A 23111-nucleotide genomic window follows, 5' to 3' on the forward strand; every position below is an offset into this window, starting at 1 on the left:
TGACAGTGCTACAGGAAGAGAGGATATACAAAGAGCATTGAAAGAGATGAAATATATTAGGGCATATGGATCAGATTGTCATATAGAATGTGACATAGGGAGGAGTGATTATAGTGGAATGATTAATGAGATTGTTTAATGTATGTCTGAGGGAAGGAAGTCTTCCAGTAGACTGGAGGAATGCATGTATAGTTCCACAATACATGGAAAAGGAGATAAATATGAAAATAGTAGTCTTAGAAGAATCAGTCTGTTAAGTATACCTGGTAAGGTGTATGGGAAGGTATTAATTGAAGTTATATGGAGAACAGAGAGTAATTGGAGAAGAACATGAAAGTGCATAGATAGTTTTGTGGTAAGACAGATATGTGTGAAGTTATTAGCAAATAGCAGAAGTTGGAGGTGAATTATAGAGTAAGAGAAGCAAGCAAATGTTTAGAGGAAATTAAATGTGTGATGAGAAATAGATATTTGGGGATGAACAAAAGGAAAATATGTACAAGGAGGTGATTGTATCCAAAGCAATGGAACAGATTTGGAATCTCAAAGGGACACAAGGGAAGAGCCTAAACATGTTTGGGATGAAGGGTTTCAGAAGTATGCTGGGGGTTATGAAGAAATGTAAAGGTGACACAAAGAGCAGGGGTGGAATGAGAACTGGCAGGTAGGGTTGATCAAAAAATGCTGAGAAAGAATGAGGGAAGACTAGCAAGGAGAATTTGGAATGCAAAACTGGATGGAGTGAACTTTGGGAAAGGCCAAAAATAAGGTGGCTGGAGAGGGTGGAAGGGGTGTTGGGTGCAAGAGTAATGTCTGTCAAACAAAGAAGAGTGCAAAACTGTTAATGAATTAAGAGTGGTTACAAATAGATGGCTTAGGGGATTAAAAAGTGTAATGAGAAATAGACATTTGGAACAAATAGACAAATAAATGGCTTGGGGGATTAAAAAGTGTAATGAGAAATAGACATTTGGGAATGGATGCTAAGAGGAGATTGTATGGAGTGATTATGCCAACAGCACTGTATGGGGTAGAAATATGGAGCATAAGAGAGGAAGAGAGGAGTTTGAATGTGTTTGAGATGAGGTGCCAGAGAAGTGTGATAGGGGTTACTAGGCTGAACAGAGTGAGAAACATGGAGGTGAGGAAGAGAATGGGGGTGGAGAGGGAGTTGAGAGATAAGGTTGATGAAAGAGTATTGGGATGGTCTGGATACATGGAAAGAATGAGTGAAGAAAGATTAGTAAAAGAGGTGTGGAAGGCAGAGGTGGAAGGAGTAAACATGAGGAGATGACCAAGGAGGAGATGGATGGATGGGGTAAAAGGGATACTGAGAAAGAGGGGAATGTCTGTTGATGAAAGACAGGAGAAGACAGCAGATAGGGGTGAATGGAGAATGATTGTGTATAGATGATGCTGTGATGCATGGAAAGGATTCAGTAGGGGAGGGGGGTGAGGGAGTATACGTGAATAATAAATTGACAAAGTCCGAAGGGATTTCTCACCGTCTTCTCTTTTTCTGCATGAGGGGACAGAGAGGGGTGTAACAGTATTTACCTAGTTGTACCTAGTTGTAATATACAGGAGGGGAGCTATGCTCGTGGTGACCCGTCTTTGTATCTCTCCGCATCAAGTTTTATCTTAAAATCTTGTATAGTGTTAGCACATACTGTTTTGTTGTCTAATTTGTTCCATGTATTTATCGCTCTGTGTGGGAAACTGTTCCTTTTCAAGTTTTTTCTATAACTATCCTTTTTCAATTTTTTTCCGTGTCCTCTTGTTTTACCGTTGTCCCACATTAATAGGTCATTCCTGTCTAAAACTTCCATTCCTTTCATTATTCTGTAGATAGTTAGCAAATCTCCTCTTTCTCTTCTTTGTTCCAGAGTTGGTAGGTTCAATTTGGATAGTCTTTGCTCATATGTTAGTTTGGCGAGTGTCAGTGCTAGTTTTGTTGTCGCTCTTTGTAATCTTTCTAGTTTCTTAATATTCTTTTTGGTACTGGGTGTCCAAAGTGATGCTGCGTACTCGAGTTTTGGTCTTATTAGTGTAGTAAGTATTTTCCTTATCATTTCTTCGTCCATATAGGTAAATGCCACTTTGATTGCTCTCAATAAGTTGTAGGTTTCTCCGAACATCTTGTTTATATGCTTATCTGGTTTCATGTCCTTTCCAATCATCACTCCAAGATCTTTTTCATAGTTTGTTTTATTTATTTTTTCTTCCCCAATTCTGTAATCTTTTGATATTCTATTTTTACTCTTTCCAAATTCCATTATGCTGCATTTCTTAATATTGAATTTTACTTCCCATTTTTGAGTCCAATTCCATATTGTGTCCAGATCTTGTTGCAATGAGTTGCAGTCCTCTTCCGTCTTTACCTTCTTAAGTAATTTTGCATCATCTGAGGATTATGTTACCACAGCTATGGTAACCATTGTCACGGGTGCTCCTATCGCCCTCTCACCTAGTAGTCACTCGGGCTCCTCTGAAGTAGTTGACATTGATGTTTTCCATGATTCGCCTCCTATCATTGCAGCTTCTGTGCTTCAGTCTCCACAAGAAAGTGACACTGCTCACTTGGCCTCCAGATTTGCAATGTATGTTGATGAGATTTATTTTCCTGATGAGACACTGTGTCTCACTGACCTGTTAGTACACTACCGTCAAGCTTTGGCTTTATCTGATGATCCATTAGGTGTTACAGATCATGTGGTTCATAGAATTGATCTTCAGCCAGGTGGTTATCCTGTTTACGTTCCCTCTTATAGGTTGCCTCACTCTCGTCAGCTTATAGCACAATCCTTAGTTGATGACTTGTTACATGAAGGCATTGTACAAGTCTCACTTAGAGTGGAACTTGCCACTCCTCCTGGTGCCTAAGAAAGATGGAACTTTTCATCCTATTATTGAGGTCACTAACCAGACCATTACCCTTTGACTGTATTAAGTGACCTTCTCCAGTCCATTGGAACTGGTAATACAGGCTTTTGGCAATTCCTTTGGTGAAGTCTCGTAAGATCACAGCCTTCTTGACTCCCAATGGACATTATGAATGGCTTCGTTGCCCCATGGGATTGCAGAATGCTCCCTTGACTTACCAGCACTTGATTAACTCCATTTTTCATGGCCTAGTAGGCAACGGACTTGTTTACCTGGATAATTTAACCTTAGTTTCCAAGAATGTGGAAAGCCACTTCACTAAGTTGTCCATGGTCTTTTAATGTTTTGCTGAAGCTGGATTGAAACTCAATTTGTCTTAGTGTTCTTTTTTTAAGTCTAGCATCCAATTCCCAAGTCATGTTGTAGACAAATATGGTATTCACACTATAGATGATAAGGTCAAAGCAGTTGGGGACTTCCCTACACCTAAGTCAGTTGAGCATGTACATTCCTTCCTTGGGCTGGGAAGATATAATCCTGCATTTATCATGAATTTTGGTTCAATTGCTTCTCCTCTAACATGTCTCCTCAAGAAGGACTCTTCCTTCCAGTGGCATGATGTTCATCAGGAAAATTTTGATTCCTTGAAGCTTGCACTTACTGAAATGCCTGTGTTGGCATTCCCAGCTTTACAAGGGAAAAGGGGACAAATGTGAGTGTAGTAGTTTCAGAGGCACTAGCTTGTTAAGTGTAGTTGGGAAGGCTTATGGGAATGTCTTGATTGAGAGGATTAGGAGAGGAACATAAGGAGTAATTTAGGATAGGTAGAGGCTGCGTAGATAAGATTGTTGTGGTAAGACAGTTATGTGAGAAAGCTATAGGAAAAGGTAGGGATGTTTCTTTTTTTTTGGTTTTTATGGATCTGGAAAAGGCTTATGACAGGGTAGACAGGAAGGCACTGTGGGAGGTTTTGCAGATATACGGGATAGGAGGAAAGCTTCTGGGAGCTGTCAAGAGTTTTTACGAGAGTATTAGTGTGTGCCAGGATTAAAAATGGAGAGAGTGAGTGGTTCGAGGTAAAGGTGGGACTTCGTCAGGGATATGTTATGTTGCCCTGGCTGTTCAACTTATACATGGATGGGGTGGTATAAGAGGTAAATGCAAGGGTGGTTGGTCAGGGATTGGAGATGGTTAAAGAAAATGGAGAAAAGTGGGAGGTGAGCCAGCTGTTGTTTGCAGACGACACTGCACTTGTGGCAGGATCAGAGGAGGGATTGAGAAGATAGTGACAGAGTTTGGGAAAGTGTGTGAAAGAGGGAAGTTGAAGATAAGTGTGGGTAAAAGTAAGGTGATGAGATGTACAAGGGGTGAAAGTGGCACCAGACTGGAAGTGAGCATTAAGGGAGAGAGACTGGAGGAGGTGGATAGGATAGTTTTAGATACTTGGGTGCAAATGTGGCATGAAAGGGATGAATGGAGGTGGAGGTAGAATGTAGATTGAGAGAAGCGAGTAAATGCCTGGGTGGATTAAAAAGTGTAATGAGAAATAGACATTTGGGAATGGATGCTAAGAGAAGACTGTATGGAGTGATTGTGCCAACAGCACTCTATGGGGCAGAAACATGGAACATAAGAGAGGAAGAGGAGTTTGAATGTGTTTGAGATGAGGTGTTTGAGAAGTATGACAGGGGTTACTAGGCTGGATAGAGTGAGAAATGAGGAGGTGAGGAGGAGAACAGGGGTGGTAAGGGAGTTGGGAGATAGGGTAGATGAAAGAGTATCAGGATGGTTTGGACACATGGAAAGAATGAGTGAAGAAAGACTAGTAAATGAGGTATGGAAGGTAGATGTGGAGGTTGTGAACATAAGGGGGCGACCTAGGATGAGATGGATGGATGGGGTAAAACGGGCTTTGGGAAAGAGGGGAATGTCTTTTGAGGAAGGACGGGAGAGGACAGAAGACAGGGGTGAATGGAGAATGGTTGTATATGTATGATGTTGTGATGAATGAGGTGGAATAGGTGGGGGATGGGGGGTGAGGTAGTATGTGTGAGAAAAATTTGACACAGCCTGAAGGGATTTCTCCCCATCTTCTCCTTTTCTGCATGGGAGGACGGAGAGGGGGGGTCGCCGATTTAATGAAGCAGCCTTGCTGTGGATGTGCTTTGTCTTGCTTCACTGCTCCTGACCCAGGGCCGTGAACAAGATGCAGGGATGACCCATCATCCAGGAGGTGCCAAGATAGGAGGGAGGGTAGAGGGTGGAGGGGAGTGGAGTGTATTGGGGATGGAATGGGTGGGAATGGTTTTTATGCCTTTGTTTTTTGGCTACCTGTCTTGTAAGGGGGAAGAAGCCTTGGTATATGTATGTATCTGTACAGATGCTTCTGCTACTGGTATTGAAGCTGTACTTGTGCAACAAGCAGATGGATGTAGACCCCATGTTATTGCGTATGCTAGTCGCACTCTTAACAAACTTGAGTCCTGTTACTCTGTTACACATTTAGAGGCCCTGGCAGCGGTGTGGGCTTTAAAGCATTTTCGTGACATAATTTTTGGATATCCTGTTACTGTCGACATGGATCACTCTGCTGTCACACAGCTTTTCAGGGGAAAAAATCTTTCAGGCTGCCTAGCCATATGGTTTCTCACGATTGAGGAATTTAACCCAACCTTTAAGTATATTACTTTCACGTAATATACCTGTAGCTGCAGTCACGTGGTTAATAACTTCTCTCTGAAGGATCTGGTCAAAGCTCATAAGGATCATTTGGTCTGCTGTCATTTATGCTTTGGAATCTGATGATGACACCACCTTACCAGATTTACCTGTACCCCTGTCCCAATTTTCTTTACAGGACAATGTCCTCATTTGCAATGTGGAAGTGTTTGAGCAGGATGTGGCACAACTAGTGATCCCTGAGCCCCTAGTTCCTGTTGTTCTGTCCCTTGCTCATGATGACCCTCAGGCTGGTCACCCAGGTCATGACAAAACTCTGGCTATGGCACATAAGAAGTATTATTGCCCTAAAATGCAACTGGACATTACCTCTCATGTAGCCCAGTGTAGCTTGTACCCAGAACAAAGATTCTACACACACTGCTCCATTTTAGAGTACCCTACTCCTTCTTGCCTTTTTCAGATTATGGCTATAGACTTTTATGAGTACAACTGCCTCATAGTACTCAAGGTTCTGTGTATGTCTTTGTGTATGTGTGGACAACTTTAGTCATTTTGTAATATTGGCTCCCTTACATGGCAGTGGACAAGGTGCAGGGATGACCGGTCATCCAGGAGGTGCTAAGATGAGAGGGAGGGTGGAGGGGTGTGGAGTGTATTCAGGGATGGAATGGGTGGGAATGATTTTATGCCTTTTCCTTTTTGGCTACCTCCCTTGTAAGGGGGAAAAAGCCTTGGTATATGTATGTATGTACATAGCAAGTCTGCTCCAGTAGTAGCCCATGCTTTAGTTTATGGGTGGGAATGATTTTATGCCTTTTCCTTTATGGCTACCTCCCTTGTAAGGGTTTCAAAAAGCCTTGGTATATGTATTTATGTACTATTCCGTTGGTGCTCCTTAGTGACAATGGGACTGAATTTAGAAACGAAGTTTTGGCAAACATTTGTGAACGTTATGGACTCACACATTCATGACTGCTTACAATCCTGTGTCCATTGGTTTTGTAGAGAGGATGAATAGGAAGATTTTGGATATTCTCAGGCACATTGCTAGTAGCCTTCATGAATCTTGGAAGGATTGGCTTCCACATGTCAGTGATTGTATTAACAGCACCATTAATGCTTCTTCTGGCAAGACACCTCATTATGTCATTTATGGAGTGGAAAAATGGCTCCCTTATGATGTGCTTGACAATCCTACACCTCTACAATTTTGATGACTCTAGTCACCTCCAATATCACACATTGCATTATATTTATGGTTATGTAAGAGAAAAAATTGATGACTCTAAGTCCAAAATGTAGAAGCACTAGCATAGCCAGTGATCATGTTTATAAGAGCATGCCTGATCGCCAATCTAAACTTAATTGTACATTTACAGGTCCCCTTTTGGTTACTGAGAAGTTGCATTCCAATAAGTTCGGGGGGTCTTTGATCCTTCCCAGGGACTGAGTGAGTGTTGATTATGCTTTTCCACTTCCATTCTTTGTGGATATAATGAAAGTGCAAATGTGTGGGAGGGAGGAGGGTGGAGGGGTGTGGAATATGTAGGGGATGGAATGGGTGGGAGTGGTTTCTATGCCTTTTTCTTTTTGGCTACTCCCTGTGTAAGGGGAAAAAAGCCTTTGGTATATGTATGTATGAATGCATGCATGCAAATGTGCATAATAATAATTACTTGTTCCATCAAGTTTCACTAAACAGAGAACTTGCAGCCCCATAATGGCTGGCAATGATCCACAGGCCCTCCCACAGATTTCTCCAGGAAGAAACTTTGGACTGCTGTCTGTGTTGTATTAGTGTGGAACTGTTTCAATATTACTGGATGAAAGTCATAAGAAAAGAGTTCCACTTGCCAGTTGTAAGCTTTATATGTGTTAAAAAAGTGTAAGAAATACAGTTGAAGTTGAAAAAGAGATATCTTAGGCCCAGTCCAAAGACTGAGTGTCAACCTCTCAGGTCTACACCTGATAAGGGTGAGGGGATTGACAGATTTTGAAGATGGACAGCTTTGCTGTCCATCTTGCAGGACCACCATGTGCAGGTCCCTGTCATTAGTCCCATATAAATGCATACTGTGATAAAACACTTCAGCGTGGCTACATGTACTGTGTGTGTCATTCTCTGTCTTAATGCAAAAGTTCATTTCTGTGTACCTGTGAGGAGATGAATGCATAGGTTCTTGCATAGACCCTCGCCGTTCATACACACTTGGGAAACTGGTGGCCTGGGCTGGAGGAGTTTGTGATTGATTACCATTGTCATATCTGCAGCAAAGATAGAGAAAAATAAACATATGCAAAACAATTATGCCATCTATTAATCTAAGTAAACAGGGGGAGTTCATGACATTATATCACATCATTAAGCTACTTTAATTCAGGCTACTTCCTTTATAAGGGAGAAGAAGCCCTTAGTGTATAGATAGAAAGAATTCAATATAGCACCATAAAACTTCAAATTCAATATTATTATACTGACAAAGGGAGGAGTTGACGAAAGAGAAAGGCTGTGGGAAGAGAAGTGCTTTAAGTATTTATGCATACATGTAACATGGAATGGAGGAGTGAGATTGTAAGTAAATTATAGAGTAAGGGAAGCAAGTAAATGTCTGGGGAAATGAAAAGTGTCATGAGAAATAGGCATCTGGGGATAAACACAAAGAAAAGACTGTAACAAAGGGATAATTATGCCTGTGACATTGTATGGGGCATAGACTTGCAATTTAAAGGAAACAGAAAGGAGGAATACAAATGGTGGTAGTTATAAGGATGGATAGAGTGAGAAATAAGGAAGAGAGGCAGAAAGCTGGTAGATAGGGTTGATCAAAGAACACTGGGATGGCTATGGCATATGGTAAGAATGAGTGAAGAAAGAATAGCAAGAGTGTGGAAGGCACGAGGGATGGATTGAAATTAAGGGAAGACTGAGAATGGAATGGATGGATGGAGTGAAATGGCTATGGGTACATGGAAAATGTGTTGAAATAGAGAGGGAAGTAGAGAGGGCAAGAAATAGATGTGAGTGGAGAGGGACTGTGAGTACAAGAGATATTGACATGGCCCAATGGGCTCTTTTCCTGTCAGCTCTGTATATTGAGTGAATGAGGGCCACATAATGAAATGATTGGTGTAAATTAGTGTAAATTAGTTTTGACAGTCAGGCCCTACTGTGGAGGTCCTGTGTTTTGCTGCATTGCTTCTGACCCAAGCAGTGGGCAGGGGGCAGAGATGACCATTTTTCCACAAGGAGCTAAAGACAGATTGAATAACAAATGGGCATTGGATGGGTATGGGATTGGTGAAGAGTGGGTATATGCCTTGACTAGACCACTCCCAATCCTATATGGGGGAAAGGGCCTTTGGATATATGTATGCATTACTCAATACCAATGCATAAGTGTAAACCTGAAACTTGTAAAACTTTTAATACTCACTTTGAGGGCAATATAGATTCCCTTGAGGTGGGTATTGCTCTTGGGAGATGAGAAACCCTTCGTGTTGTTTCTGGTGTGGTGGGTTTGGCTGTGGCTTTCATAGGTTCAGGTTTAATCAGGTCAGGACTCGTCATCACTTGAGGCACCATCGGATCTGGAAAAGTAAACCCAATATTCAATGAGATAATGATAGAGGCTAATAACCAAAAACAAGGACAAGGAAAAACCATCGCACAAAGAGAATCCACATCAAATTCCAATACAATATTTTGATAAATTAGGAGGAAAGAAAGGGGTATGATTTTCAAGCAAAGCAAAACTGAAAAAAGCATAGACAAATTTAAGAAATAGATAATGAACTTATTTGACAACATAAAATAAAACAAACCAAAAAAAAAATAATGAGAGGATGACTACAATACTTACAAAACCTTAAGTGATTGAGAAAAATTTGTGTATTAAGCAAAATTTGAACTTAAAATAGGATAAAACTAATCTATTCCATAATCTCTGTTGACAATACAGACTAACATCTCTATTAGAGAATGCAGATAATTCGTAGCACCAAAGTGTGAAGATGTGATCACTTAAGCACAGCATGTTATGAAAGTTAATGACATTACTTAGTTCCTGAGAAACATTATAACAAATGCTACGAACCAACATACAGTTTGTTTTAGTGACCACTTTGACTGGTTTCAACCAATCATGCACCATAATGTGTCTATATGATTTAACTAGATGATGGAAGAAAATAAAAAATAAAAAATTAAATAATGATAAAAAATCAAATAAAACTGGAAGTGAGCTACATTTAATCTTGATGGGCTGAACTTTCATGTAAGTATTGTAGTTGCAGTCCTCCTGTGTACCTACACACTAGGGGATGCCAGGTTGCCTGGTGGTACCTACCATTATTGTTACTAGGAGGTAAAGACTCGAGTGGCGGGGGAGTTCTCTGTACTGTAAAAATACACAACAAACCCAAGGGTTACAACAGGTTCTGGCAGGAAGATGAAAACAAGTGGGACTGGGAGCAAAGATGGTTAAGAAAAAGAGAAGGAAATGGTGGACATGGCAGTTGTAGGTTGAGGCAGTTGGGACCAGGGTAAATGAAAGATTGTACATGCAATGCAAGGCTACAGAAGTGGTGGGATGCAAAGATATATATATATATATATTTTTTTTTAAACAAATTAAACACCAATTCCATTATCACTTTTACTTTTTTACAATCTGACAAAAAAAAATTAATTCTCTAGTACAGATCTACATAAGGCCCAAATTATCTGGAATTTCATTAATTACATATTCTCTATTTCTCGCCCAATAAGGGTTACTTCAAAGAAAAGCTTTATTCTATGTCATAGGATATGATAGTGCCAACCTATCTCTAATCTGTCATCAATCAAAACAACAAAACCTACTTCTGATATCATACAATGGTGGAACCTTCTCTACTTCTGTAGCCCCATATCTATTGCATATATAATTATATATACAAACACTGAACTTTCAGGATATCAAAATAGGCTGCATGCACTCTATAATCTCTAGGAAGTCGTTATCACTATCATCATTCAAAACCCACCAAAATTATATGAGACAACAAAACTGACACACATTAAAAAATGGCCATTTAATAAAAATCTACAAAAAAAAAAGCACAGATAGAATCACTAAGTAACTCTGGATACTAACGCTACACACTAAAATTATCTACCTGATTGGCCTCTTCATCATTAACATGCAGGTACATAAAAAAGTAGTAAAAATCAGTTAGCAAACTAACCTTGCTTCAAATCTTGGTAAAATGCAACTGAGATTGGCAAAATAAAAAATTGAAAGGGAAAAACTCTATAGAATCGGTTGACCAAAACCACAACCGATCACTGAACAAATAAATCAGTTTTTAACACATACTACTGACCAGCAAAAGCCAATTACATGTACAACTCACATTCTCTGCGCGTCTTGAAGATGTCATTGTAATCATTTAGGTTTGAGATCTCAGGTGGTGGGTCCTCTTCTTGCACATCTTCTCCCCCCGTGTCAGAAGCTTCTTCCATCTTCATCGACTCAGCACTGGAATCATTGTGATATTTCCATACAAAATATTTATAACCAATCATATGAAGTACTATTCTCATGAGAAATATAAGTTCAAGCCTGATAATTGACAGCCCAAAATTCAGAATAAACTATGGCTACAGTTAAGCTAATTTAAATAATACATACATACATATACAAAAGGCTTTTTCCCCCTTACGAGGAAGGTAGCCAAAAAGAAAAAGGCATAAAAAGCATTCCCACCCATTCCATCCCCAATACACTCCACTCCCCTCCACCCTCTCTCTTATCTTGGCACCTCCTGGTTGACAGGTCATCCCTGTATCTTGTCCACTACCCTGGGTCAGAGGCAGTGTCGCAAGACACAGCACATCCACAGCAAGGCCACTTCATTAAATCGGCGACCCCCTCTCTGTCTCCTCATACAGAAAAGGAGAAGATAGGGAGAAATCCCTTCAGGCTGCGTCAAATTTTTCTCACACATACTACCTCACCCCTCATCCCCTCACCCATTCCACCTCATGCATCACAACATCATCCATATACAACCATTCTCCCGTCCTTCCTCAGCAGACATTCCCCTCTTCCCCAAAGCCCCTTTCACCCTATCCATCCATCTCATTCTAGGTCACCCCTTCATGTTCACTCCCTCCATATCATTCAAATAATGAAAAGAAGATAAATACAAAGTCATACCTCATTATGATGTATGTATACAAAATTTTAAAGTTGAAAGTCAAATTGAACTGAGAAAACAGACTACACTCTTCAGACCTTGCAGGCAAACTTGGGTCCCCAAGACATTGCAGACAGCCATATCATATACAAATATAAGACATTTAACCACCCCTTCCATCTCAACACTTAAGGGATGAAGGGTTGCCCTGTCCCCCACCACACTGCAAACCACAGCTCTTCTATGGCAGGGCCCAACACCTGCACCTAGTTCCCTTTACACCACTTCACTGTATAGGAACTCTCCTAATCCACTCAAACTAAATTATGAAGCAAAAAAGAAAATATCCCTTCAGGTTGTTATCCTATTCACAATTTTTTCTCCAATTACTCCTATATTTTGCACTCTCCTTTCCTGCTCAACAGACATTCCACATGCAACCACCAAAGCCTTCTTCTTCTCCCCATTCAACCATTTCAAGTTCACCCCAATTACTGTTCACAACATTCTTGTTATGCCAATCATATTTCTCAAGCACTTACTCTTAAAAACATTCAGCCTCTAAAACTCAAGGTCAATGATACCTTTCAAAATAATATTGTGTAAAGGGCAGTCCAATAATCTTATCACTTCCCATATATCAACAACAATTGTTGCTTCAATTTTCACAGACCAGAAAACTGCAACCCCATGATAGCTGGCAACAGACCTTGGTCCCTCCAACAGATCCCTCTGGAAAAAAACTTTTGTTTGTTGTCTGTGTTATACTCTTGTATTTACCTAATTGTATTATACAGGAAGGGAGCTATGTTTGTAGTGACCTGTCTTTGTATCTTTCAGCATCAAGTTTGTTCTTAAATTCTTGTATAGTATTTGAACACACTGTTGGCTCATCCAATTTTTTCCAGATATCCACCACTCTGTGTGGGAAGCTACTCTTTTCAGATTTCTTCTATAACTATCCTTTTTGAGTGTCTTTTCATGTCCTCTTGTTTTTCTCTTATCCCACTTTAATAAATAATCTCTATCTAGGACTTCCATCCCTTTCATAATTCTGTAAACGGTCAGTAGATCTCCTCTTTCTCTTCTTTGCTCCAGGGTTGGTAGTTCCAATTTAGACAATCTTTGTTCATATATCAATTTGGAGAATCTTGGTGCCATCTTTGTTGTTGCTCTTTCTATTTTTTCTAATCTCTTTATATTCTTTTTAGTAATGGGTGTCCATAGTGTCGCAGCATACTCCAATCTTGGTCTTATCAGTGTAACTAATATTTTCTTTACCTTTCCCTCATCCAAGTAATCAAATGCCACTTTCATTGATCTTGGTAAATTGAAGGTTGCTCCAACTATTTTGTTGATATGCTTGTCTGGTGACATGTCTTTGCTGAAAATCCTAGGTCCCTTTCTGAGCTTACATTTTTCAACTTCTTTTGTACATACATACATACATATACCAAGGCTTTTTCCCCCTTCCAAGGGAGGTAGCCAAAAAGGGAAAGGCATAAAAACACTCCCACCCATTTCATCCCCAAATACACTCCACACCCCTCCCACCCTTCCTCTCATCTGAGCACCTCCTGGATGACGGGTCATCCCTGCACCCCGCCCACCGCCCTGGGTCAGAAGCAGTGTCGCAAGACACAGTACATCCACAGCAAGGCCGCTTCTTTTGTACCAATTTTATATTGCCCCAATATTCTATTTTTACTTTTTCCAAACTCCATTATACTACATTTCTATGTCAACAGCTGAAAGTAGTATGAGGGGAGCAGTTGCTGGTTCTCAGCTTTCTACTTATGAAAAGGTGTAAGAAATACAGTTGGAGTCCATGGAGAGAAATCTTGTGTTCAGTCTGGAGACTGTCAGACACTCACAGCTGGAACTCCTGATGGAGGTGAAGGAGTTGACAGAATATGACAATGGGAAACTCCCCTCACCAATAGCAGGTATTTGTCATTGGTCCCTCTCCCCAAAATATAAATATAGTCCAACCAGATCCAAATCTTGGATGTAAGAAAACCTGAAGAAGATAAGATTTACACCTACAAAGTGAGAATTCTTGCAGAAGACCACATGCTGTAGGGTTTGATGGATTAATCAGGATATCAAGAGCCTGAGCAAGGTCTGAATGAAGAAGGAAAAGCTCATGCAGCTACAAGACTGTCACCATTTGTTCTACAACAGAACTAAAGTGGAGAGGGATTCTTAATTAATAAAGAGATTCCTGGTAATGTAGTGAAATTAAATAGCATTTTGGATAGGATTGATTGAAGTAGTATGTAAAGATTGAAGTAGTGACTAAGATCATGGTGTTGTATGGATCATACTCAGAATGTAAAGGATATGGAAAAGAATTGAGTAAATATTTTTGAGATAAGGTGATCAATGCACATTTCTGTTTGTGCTTGTGCACACAGATATTTCTGTTACATTAAAAATGGTGACATAACCAGTAATGTCCTGTAGTGTGCTGGCAGGACCTAAGAGTATCTGGTGTAGAACCAAAATGTGCAGGTATTTTGCTATCTAATACTGGTAGCAAAGAGTAGTTCAGACATAGTGGTATTGTAAAGTGTTCAGGAGTATCCTAATGTGTCTACAATATTCAGAGCTTAAGTGTTCTTGAATGTAGTGGTAACCAGGAGAAGAGTATGAAGAATTTTGGATGTACATGTTCTTAAGGGAGAGAGTGGGGGAATATCAGAGCATTTTTTGGTGGAAGGTAAGTTGAGAGTGGAGAATAGATGGAGAAAGAGGAAAAGGACAAGGTAGTGAGGTGCTTTCAGTAAACTGCTTAAATGAGAAAGAAAAGGAGAAGGAGTACAAAAAGAAGCTGAGAGAGGAGTGGGAGGGAGTGATGGATAGAGTAAAACTAGGAGTGAAGGAGAAATGGAGATGTTTTAAGGAGGGTGTGTGGAACAAGGAGGATGGGAGGAAATAGAAGGATGGGTAGTAGGAGGTGAGATGATAAATCAAAAAAGGTTGTGGAAGAGAAGAAACAAGCATTCACAGATTGGTTGCAAAATAGGACAAGAGAATCACATGATAGATACAGAGAAAAGAGAAGTAAAGCATAAGATAAAGGAGGCAAAAAGGAGAGCAGATCTGAAATGGGTTAAGAATATGACTGAAGATATTGAAAGTAATAAAAAGATGTTTTGGAAGGAAATTAAGAGAGGAAGGGGAGGCAAATCAAGTAGAGAAGAAAAGATAAAAGGTGCAGATGGAGAGATGATAATGGAAGAGATGGCAGTAAGAGGAAGATGGGCAGAGTATCTTAGGGAGTTGCTAAATGTGGAGGATAAGGAGGGAGAGGTAGTTGCAGTGGGATGTATTAAGAAAATGACAATAATGAGTGAGGAATGGAAGAGAAATAAGAAAAGGCGGGGTGAAAACAATTATCAAAATGATGAAAGCAGGTAAGGCTCCTGGGTTAGATGGAAGTCATGTGGAGCATCTAAAAAAAGGAGGTACAGTGATGGTGGAGTGGCTGGTGAGGTTGTTTAATGTTTGTATAAAAGAGGGTAGAGTGCTGAAGGACTGGAGGAGTACCTGTATAGTTCCACTTTACAAGGGAAAAGGGGACAAGAGTGAGTGTAGTAGTTTCAGAGGGATCAGTTTGTTGAGTGTAGTTGGGAAGACTTATGGGATGGTTTTGATTAAGAGGATTAGGAAAGGAACAGAGCAAATAAATGGTGAAGAATGGTGTGGGTCTAGGACAGATAGGGGTTGTGTGGATAAAATTTTTGTGGTAAGGTAGATATGTGAAAAGGCTTTAGGAAAAAGTAATGATGTTTTTTGGGCCTTTATGGTTTTGGAAAAGGCTTATGACAGTAGACAGGAAGGCACTGTGGGAGGTATTGCATATATATGGGATAGGAGGAAAGCTGTTAAGAGCAGTCAAGAGTTTTTACAAGAGTAGTAGAGCTTTGATAGAATTAAAAATGGAGAGAGTGAGTGGTTTGAGGAAAAGGTGGGACTTAGCCAGGGATGTGTCATGTCACCATGGCTGTTCAATTTATACATGGGTGGGATGATACAAGAGGTAAATGTAAGGGTAATGGGCTGGGGATTGGAGATGGTTAAAGAAAATGGAGAAAAATGGGAGATAAACCAATTGTTGTTTGCTGACAACACTGTGCTTGTAGCAGGATCAGAGGAGGGATTAAGGAAGTTAGTGATAGAGTTTGGGAAGGTGTGTGAAAGAAGGAAGTTGAAGATAAATGTGGGTAAAAGTAAGGTGATGAGATGTACAAGGGGAGAGGATGGCAGCAAACTGGAAGTGAGTATTAAGGGAGAGAGACTGGAGGATGTGGATAGCTTAAAATACTTGAGGGTGAATGTGGTGGGAAAGGGAGGAGTGGAGGTGGAGGTAGGATGTATATGGAGAGAAGGAAGTAAATCCCTTAGGGCTTAGGGGATTAAAAAGTGTAATGAGAAATACACACTTGGGAATGGATGCTAAGAGGAGATTGTATGAAGTGGTGATTGTGCCAACAGCACTGTATGGGGCAGAAACATGGGACATAAGAGAAGAGGAGAGGAGTTTAAATATGTTTGAGATGAAATGCCTGAGAACTATGGTAGGGGTTACTAGGTTGGAGAGAGTGAGAAATGAGAAGGTGAGGAGGAGAGCAGGGGTGGAAACAGAGTTGGGAGATAGGGTTGATGAAAGATTATTGGGATGGTTTGGATACGTGAAAAGAATGAGTGAAGAAAGATTAGTAAAAGAAATGTGGAAAGCAGAGGTGAGAGGAGTGAACATGAGGGGGCAACCAAGGATGAGATGGATGGATAGGGTAAAAGGGGCATTAGAAATGTCTGTTGACGAAGGAAGGTTAAAGACAGAAGATAGGAGTGAGTGGAGAATTGTTGTGTATGGATGACGCTATGATGCATGGAAGAGATTTCTCTGTCTTCTCTTTTTCTGCATGAGGGGATGGAGAGGGCAGAGGGGGTTGACAATTAAATGAAGTGGCCTTGCTGTGGATATGCTGTGTCTTACTGCATTGCTTCTGACCCAGGGCAGTGGACAAGATGCAGGGATGACCCATCATCCACGAGGAGCCAAGAAATGAGGGAGGGGTGATGAATGGGAGTGGAGTATGTAGGGATGAAATGAGTGGGAGTGGATTTATGGCTTTGATATTGGCTACCTCCCTTGTAAGGGGGAAAAATCCCTTGGTATACCTAGTTGTATTTACCTAGTTGTATTTTACGGGACAGGAGCTATGTTCTTTGTGACCCATTTTCGTATCTCTTCACTTCCATTTTTTTCTTGAAATCGTGTATAGTTCTGGCATTCACTGTTTCACTGTTCAATTTGTTCCAGACATCGATCACTCTGTGTGGGAAACTATTCTTTTTCAGGTCTCTTCTGTAACTGTCTTTAGTTTCTTTTCGTGTCCTCTTGTTTCCCTCGTCCCATTTTAATAGGTCATCTCTATCGAGAACTTGCATCCCTTTCATAATTCTGAAAATGGTCAACAAATCGCCTCTTTCCCTTCTCTGCTCCAATGTTGACAACTGTAATTTCTCCAGTCTTTGTTCATATGTCAAGTTTGATAGTGTGGGTGCCATTTTTGTCACTGCTCTTTGGATTCTTTCTAATTTTCTTGTGTTTTTCTTTGTGCTAGGTGCCCACATTGATATAGCATATTTTAATTTCGGTCTTATCAATGTAATAATTATTTTCTTAACCATCTCTTCATCCATGTAGTCGAAGGCCACTTTCATTGATCTTAATAGGTTGTAGGTCTCTCCAAATAACTTATTTACATGTTTGTCAGGTGTCAAATCACTTGAGATGATTACTCCTAGGTCCCTCTCTGAGTTTACTTTTTTGACTACTTTGTTTTCAATCATATATTTTCCCAAAACTCTATTTTTGCCTCTTCCAAATTCCATTATGCTACATTTCTTGATGTTAAAGTTCATTTCATATTTCTGGCTCCATTCCCATCCTTTATCCAGGTCATCTTGTAGCGATCTGCAATCTTCTTCTGTTTTCACTCTCAAGTAATTTGGCATCGTCACCAAAAAGTTCATGTAACAATTTACTCCATCCATATCATATATGTATGTATGTAGGTGTATCTTGAATACTCCATAGTTCTTCTGCAAGATAGACAGGGGGTAACAATCTGATTGACTGCCCCAGGGATTACACCATATCCAACATCAAGAATGCAAACTTACTTGGCCTTTCCTGAAGTTTTATCCTTGATGAAACTTTTTCGGATGGCTGCACCATATCGGAATGTGGAAGGAACATCTTGGTGAGGGCCACCAAAGGGTTGAACACGCTTCAAGTCCACAACATACAAGGAGACATACACACCATGGAAACCAGCACCAATCTAGAAAAAATAAAATAATGATAATTTAGCTATGCATATCAAAGTTAAAAATAATGAATTCCTTATAATATAAAATGGGTACTTCCAATGACAACAATGGGAGACCTCAATATCACTATTAAATGATCATCTTTTAAATCTCAAATCCAAGATATATATACATACATACTTGAATATACCAAGGGTTTTCCCCCCTTACAAGGGAGGTAGCCAAAGTCAAAGGCATAAATCTACTCCCACCCATTTCATCCTCACATACTCTACTCCCATTCACCACCCCTCTCTCCATCCTTCTTTTCTTGGCTCTTCCTTGATGACAGGTCATCCCTGCATCTTGCCCACTGCCCTGGGTCAGAAGCAATGCAGCAAGACACAGCACATCCACAGCAAGGCCACTTCACTTAATCAGCGACCCTCCCTCTCAATCCCATCATGGGGAAGAGATGGGGAGAAATCCCTTCAGGCTGCATCAAAATATCATTCACACATACTCCCTCAACCCCCCCCATCCCCCACCCACTCCCTTCCATGCATCACAGCATCATCCTTATACAACCCTTCTCCACTCATCCCTATCTTCTGTCTTCTCTCTTCCTTCCTCAACAGACATTCCCTCTTTTCCTATACCCCTTTTCATCCATCCATCTTATGCTTGGTTGCCTCCTCATGTTCACTCCCACAACCTCTGCATTCCACACCTCTTTTACTAACCTTTCTTTATGCATTCAAATCCAAGATATACTTTTCAAATACAATATTATTCACATGGTTTGAATAAAACTGGAAGAATTTTTTTTACATCACTAAAATACAAACTTGCAAATAAATGAATGTGAAAACAAATCAACCACAGAAAATCACTCTCAATTGAATACACAAAATGTTCAAAACCAGTAGAGATACAGTCTATGCCAAGTCTGTCAAATTAATTGATCTGTCTATTCTATAAAAATGTGAACAAGCATGAACACATGAGTATCAGAGGAGGTGCAAAAGGAGGTGGAGCTGTATAAGGATGTATGAGAGCAAGTCAATGAGTATGAGGAAATAAATGTGTGCATGTGAAAAAAAAAAAACTACTCACCAACTGATTTTGAGCAATGGCAATATCCTGTATCTTGCCCCATCCCATTGCTACGGTGTCAAAGGTACGTGCTGGTTCCCAACCATATACTTTCAGAATGTCTGGAGAACCAGCATATACGCAGTCACCATCCGGGTGGAATGCTATCGTTCTGTTAATGATACAAATCAGTATTATATAATATATATATATATATAACTTTATACACTAATTCTATGTTAAGTTTAACATTCTGTAATTTGAGGGTTTTTAAAATCTACATGTAGTACTCAAACTCTACCTGATTGGGCCTGTATCAGCATCAGTAGCCGAAACCAGAGAAAACTTTTCCAAATCCCAAAAGTTAACAGTTTTGTCATGTGAAGCTGAGGCCAACAGGAACTCATGAGGATGGAATTCAACATCACTGACAGGTCCCGTGTGGGAGCCAAATTCAGTGAGCATTTTTCCAGCTCGAAGATCCCACAACTGAAAATTAAAAAAAAAAAAAAAATATACAATTTGTTCAAAGGGTAATGGATCCTCAAATGTTCCCATTCACTGAATTAGGTCAATGTCAAATGACCTAGTAAAGTTATGATTTACATTAAACTGGAGAGAAATTAATCTGTTACACAATATCAGTTCATTTACCAATATTCATACATCCACAAACACTATAATCACTTGTCTGTTTCATGCAGAGAAACTTAAATACAATATATAATCTTCAGACACCACTCTCATCAACCTGTTCAGTAGTCCCATACCACTCAAGTATGACTGCAGTTCTCACTCAGGTGCTATATTAAATCATTCTGGATTCAAGAGGCAAATGCAAATTATGCTAATACAGTAATCACACACTAATTGTAACAAGAATTTTTTTCCTTTTTGTTATCAAGTATAATCTATCCAGATACAAATTATTCTATTCAGCTGAGGGGGGCTCAGGAGAAAAGTTTCTTGATTAATTGTGAACCAATTTTACCTAAAATCTGCCCTTGCCTAAATAGAATCATTAGACATTAGTCAAGCAGTCATGGATGAAATATGTCACTACACTGAATGGGTTTAACTCTTCCATGCTACCTCTATGTCTACATCACACCAAAAAGTATCTGGACTCAGATTTGACAATTTTCCTTTATCCAGTTTCAATTTTAATGTATCCATTTTTAGAAGTACTGACACAAAACTGGCCTGGTAACAGGCTCCAACTGTCCCATGTGCAACCACCACAGTAGACACTGAGCATCTTATTCTACACAGCCCCACTCTCACTCTATTCAGACAAGACAACACAAGCTGAACCAATAGTCGCTGCCAGTTACCTGGGGGGGGCTTAGTCTCCTGCAAGGGAGACCTGGGGCAAAAACTGACTGATCAGTCCTATTCGGTCCTGTTTCAACAACTTTTCACACAATCATGCTCACACAAAAACATACACATCTCAAAGATAGGCACCTTGACCATGCAATCTTCACCAGCAGAAGCAATCCACTGTCCATCAGGAGAGAACTTGAGGCTGTTGACGGTTAAGTTGTGTCCTTTGTAAGTGAAGATGCAGCCCTTCCGTCGAATATCCCAGAGCTGCAGAAAAAAATCATAAATAAACAAATAAATGAATAAGTAAATAAATAAATAAATACACAAAAACACTGGTGATGAAGAAGGTCCTGGGACATGTTTTTATTTCATGAATACAATGGGCCCAGAAGGGACGAGATCAAAAGATAATTAAAGTGTAAATGGAACATGATGAGGGCAGCAGAGTAGCAGGGAAAGGGAGAAACAGGAAAATGCAGACCAAGAAGAAGATTAAAATGATGATGGAGATGGATTAGGAGGATAAAGAAAGACGAAGAATAAGAATAAGAAGAACAACAACAGCAAAAGAGGAGGATGCAGAAAAAACACAGAAGAATAGATGGAAAAGAAAGTTTAGGAAGAGAAGGAGAGAAAATAAATAAGACAGAAGAAGAGAAGAAAGCAGAAAAAAACAATAATAACGAAGACTACGACGATGGAGACGACGACAAAGACCCACACCATCCACTTCGAAAACAATGCAGACCAAGAAGAGGATGATGATGGAGGAAGAGAGAAGGAGAAGGAGAATTACAACAACGAAGAAAAAGGAAGATGCAGAAGAAAAAAATGAATAGATGGAGAAGAAAGTTTAAGAGGAGGAGAGGGAAATAGATAAGAAAGAATATAAGAAAGCAGAAAGAAAAGTAAGAAGAACAACAATAATAGCAAAGGCGACGACGATGAAGACGACGACAACAACCCACGCCATTCACTTCGAAAACTCGAAGTCTTACCTTGATGTTGGTGTCGAGGGACCCCGTACCGATGAAGTCGCCGTAAGGATGGAAGTCGATGCACCGGATGTTGGCCTTGTGCCCTGTCAGCGTCCGGACGATCTTGGTCGCCTCGAGGTCCCAGATCTTTAGGGCGCCGCTCAGGGACCCTGCGCACACGAGCTCCTCCGAGCCGCCGAAGCGGACGCATTCGACCGGGGTCGTGTGGCCTGAGAGACTCTGTTGTTGGGGAAACACAAAGAAAGGAGTGTGAGAATCAGAGTACACCTCCGTCGGGTGGGTTATGAAATTAGTGGAACGGGGTTAGGTTACTATATATGTGTGTGTGTGTATGTATGTGATTCCCCATGGTTTTGGATCACGTGTTGGACTCGTGATCGACAGATATTTTTCTCCCGGAAGAGAGCTCAGAGCACATATACGACCTATATATGGGTAATGCTGTGACCTTACACGTACACATAAATCCAGCTCCCCGCCCACGAGAGTTGGAGTAACGACCCGTAGTGTAGCGATACTGAAATTATTTCAGCCCTGGGCAGGATTCAAACCAGGACTGCCATAGTGGCGGTCGGAAACTCTACCAATGCGCCACCAATTGTGTATTTACCTAGATGTATTTACCTAGTCGTATTTTGCGGGAAGGGGAACTATGCTCGTGATGACCCGATTTTGTATCTCGCAAGATCAAGTCTGTTCTTAAATTCTTGTATTGTGTTTGCACACAATATTTCTTAGTCCAATTTGTTCCAGATATCTATCACTGTGTGTGTGTGTGTGTGTGTGTGTGTGTGTGTGTGTGTGTGTGTGTGTGTGTGTGTGTGTGTGTGTGTGTGTGTGTGTGTGTGTGTGTGTGTGTGTGTGTGTTTACCTAGTTGTGTCTTACGGGAAGGGGAGCTATGCTCGTGTTGCCCCGTCTTTGTATCTCGCAATGTCTAGTTTGCTCTTAAATTCGTGTATAGTTTTTGCAAACACTATTGTTTCGTCCAGTTTGTTCCAGACATCCACCGCTCAGGTCTCTTCTCTCTTTCTCTCTCTCTCTCTGTGTGTGTGTGTGTGTGTGTGTGTGTGTGTGTGTGTGTGTGTGTGTGTGTGTGTGTGTGTGTGTGTGTGTGTGTGTGTGTGTGTGTTTGTGTGTGTGTGTGTTTGTGTGTGTGTGTGTGTTTGTTTTAAGGGGGTCCTCGAGGACTCGTGCTTTCCTAGGGAGGGCCTTCGGAGGGTACACAGGGAGGAACTGTGCTCCCCTACCCCCCCCCTCTAAACTGTGCGGTTGTGCAGTCATTGTATTGGTGGCTGCGCGCGTCAATATACTCCTGCTATCTCTCTCTCTCTCTCTCTCTCTCTCTCTCTCTCTCTCTCTCTCTCTCTCTCTCTCTCTCTCTCTGGGTACGACTGATTTGGCCACTGTACCTTTTTAAATAGAGAGGAATAGCAAAGGTGAGCAAAACGAGAGAAAAACAACAAGCCCGAATGTCATGTCCCTGTGGCGATGGTCCACGTCCTCCATTGCTCCAAGATCTTAAGAAGGAAGCAGATGAGACTTCCCTTACATGGACGCGGTTTCTGGTATGGCAAGAGGAAGAGGAAGATGAAGAGGTGGTGGTGGTGGTGGTCGTC

At 40.7% G+C, this 23111-nt stretch overlaps 1 protein-coding gene across 6 annotated transcripts in view; it reads right to left on the bottom strand.

The window, feature by feature from the left end:
- Positions 1-23111, bottom strand: part of LOC143029184 (katanin p80 WD40 repeat-containing subunit B1-like) — a 571733-nt gene that overhangs the window by 22361 nt on the left and 526261 nt on the right. For 5 of the 6 annotated variants that reach the window (XM_076191703.1, XM_076191701.1, XM_076191704.1 and 2 more), the window contains 9 exons: positions 21495-21713; positions 20635-20760; positions 19469-19656; positions 19189-19339; positions 17944-18104; positions 10960-11084; positions 9912-9962; positions 9000-9153; positions 7720-7830 (listed from right to left, as the gene is read on the bottom strand). In XM_076191703.1, the coding sequence (XP_076047818.1) occupies positions 7720-7830; positions 9000-9153; positions 9912-9962; positions 10960-11084; positions 17944-18104; positions 19189-19339; positions 19469-19656; positions 20635-20760; positions 21495-21713 (1286 nt within the window). The remainder of the gene's footprint in view (positions 1-7719; positions 7831-8999; positions 9154-9911; positions 9963-10959; positions 11085-17943; positions 18105-19188; positions 19340-19468; positions 19657-20634; positions 20761-21494; positions 21714-23111) is intronic. The other variant, XM_076191702.1, reaches the window with a different exon arrangement.

The sequence above is a fragment of the Oratosquilla oratoria genome, chromosome 10, assembly GCF_046742065.1.
Source record: "Oratosquilla oratoria isolate Oo_2021 chromosome 10, ASM4674206v1, whole genome shotgun sequence".
Lineage (NCBI taxonomy): Eukaryota > Metazoa > Arthropoda > Malacostraca > Stomatopoda > Squillidae > Oratosquilla > Oratosquilla oratoria.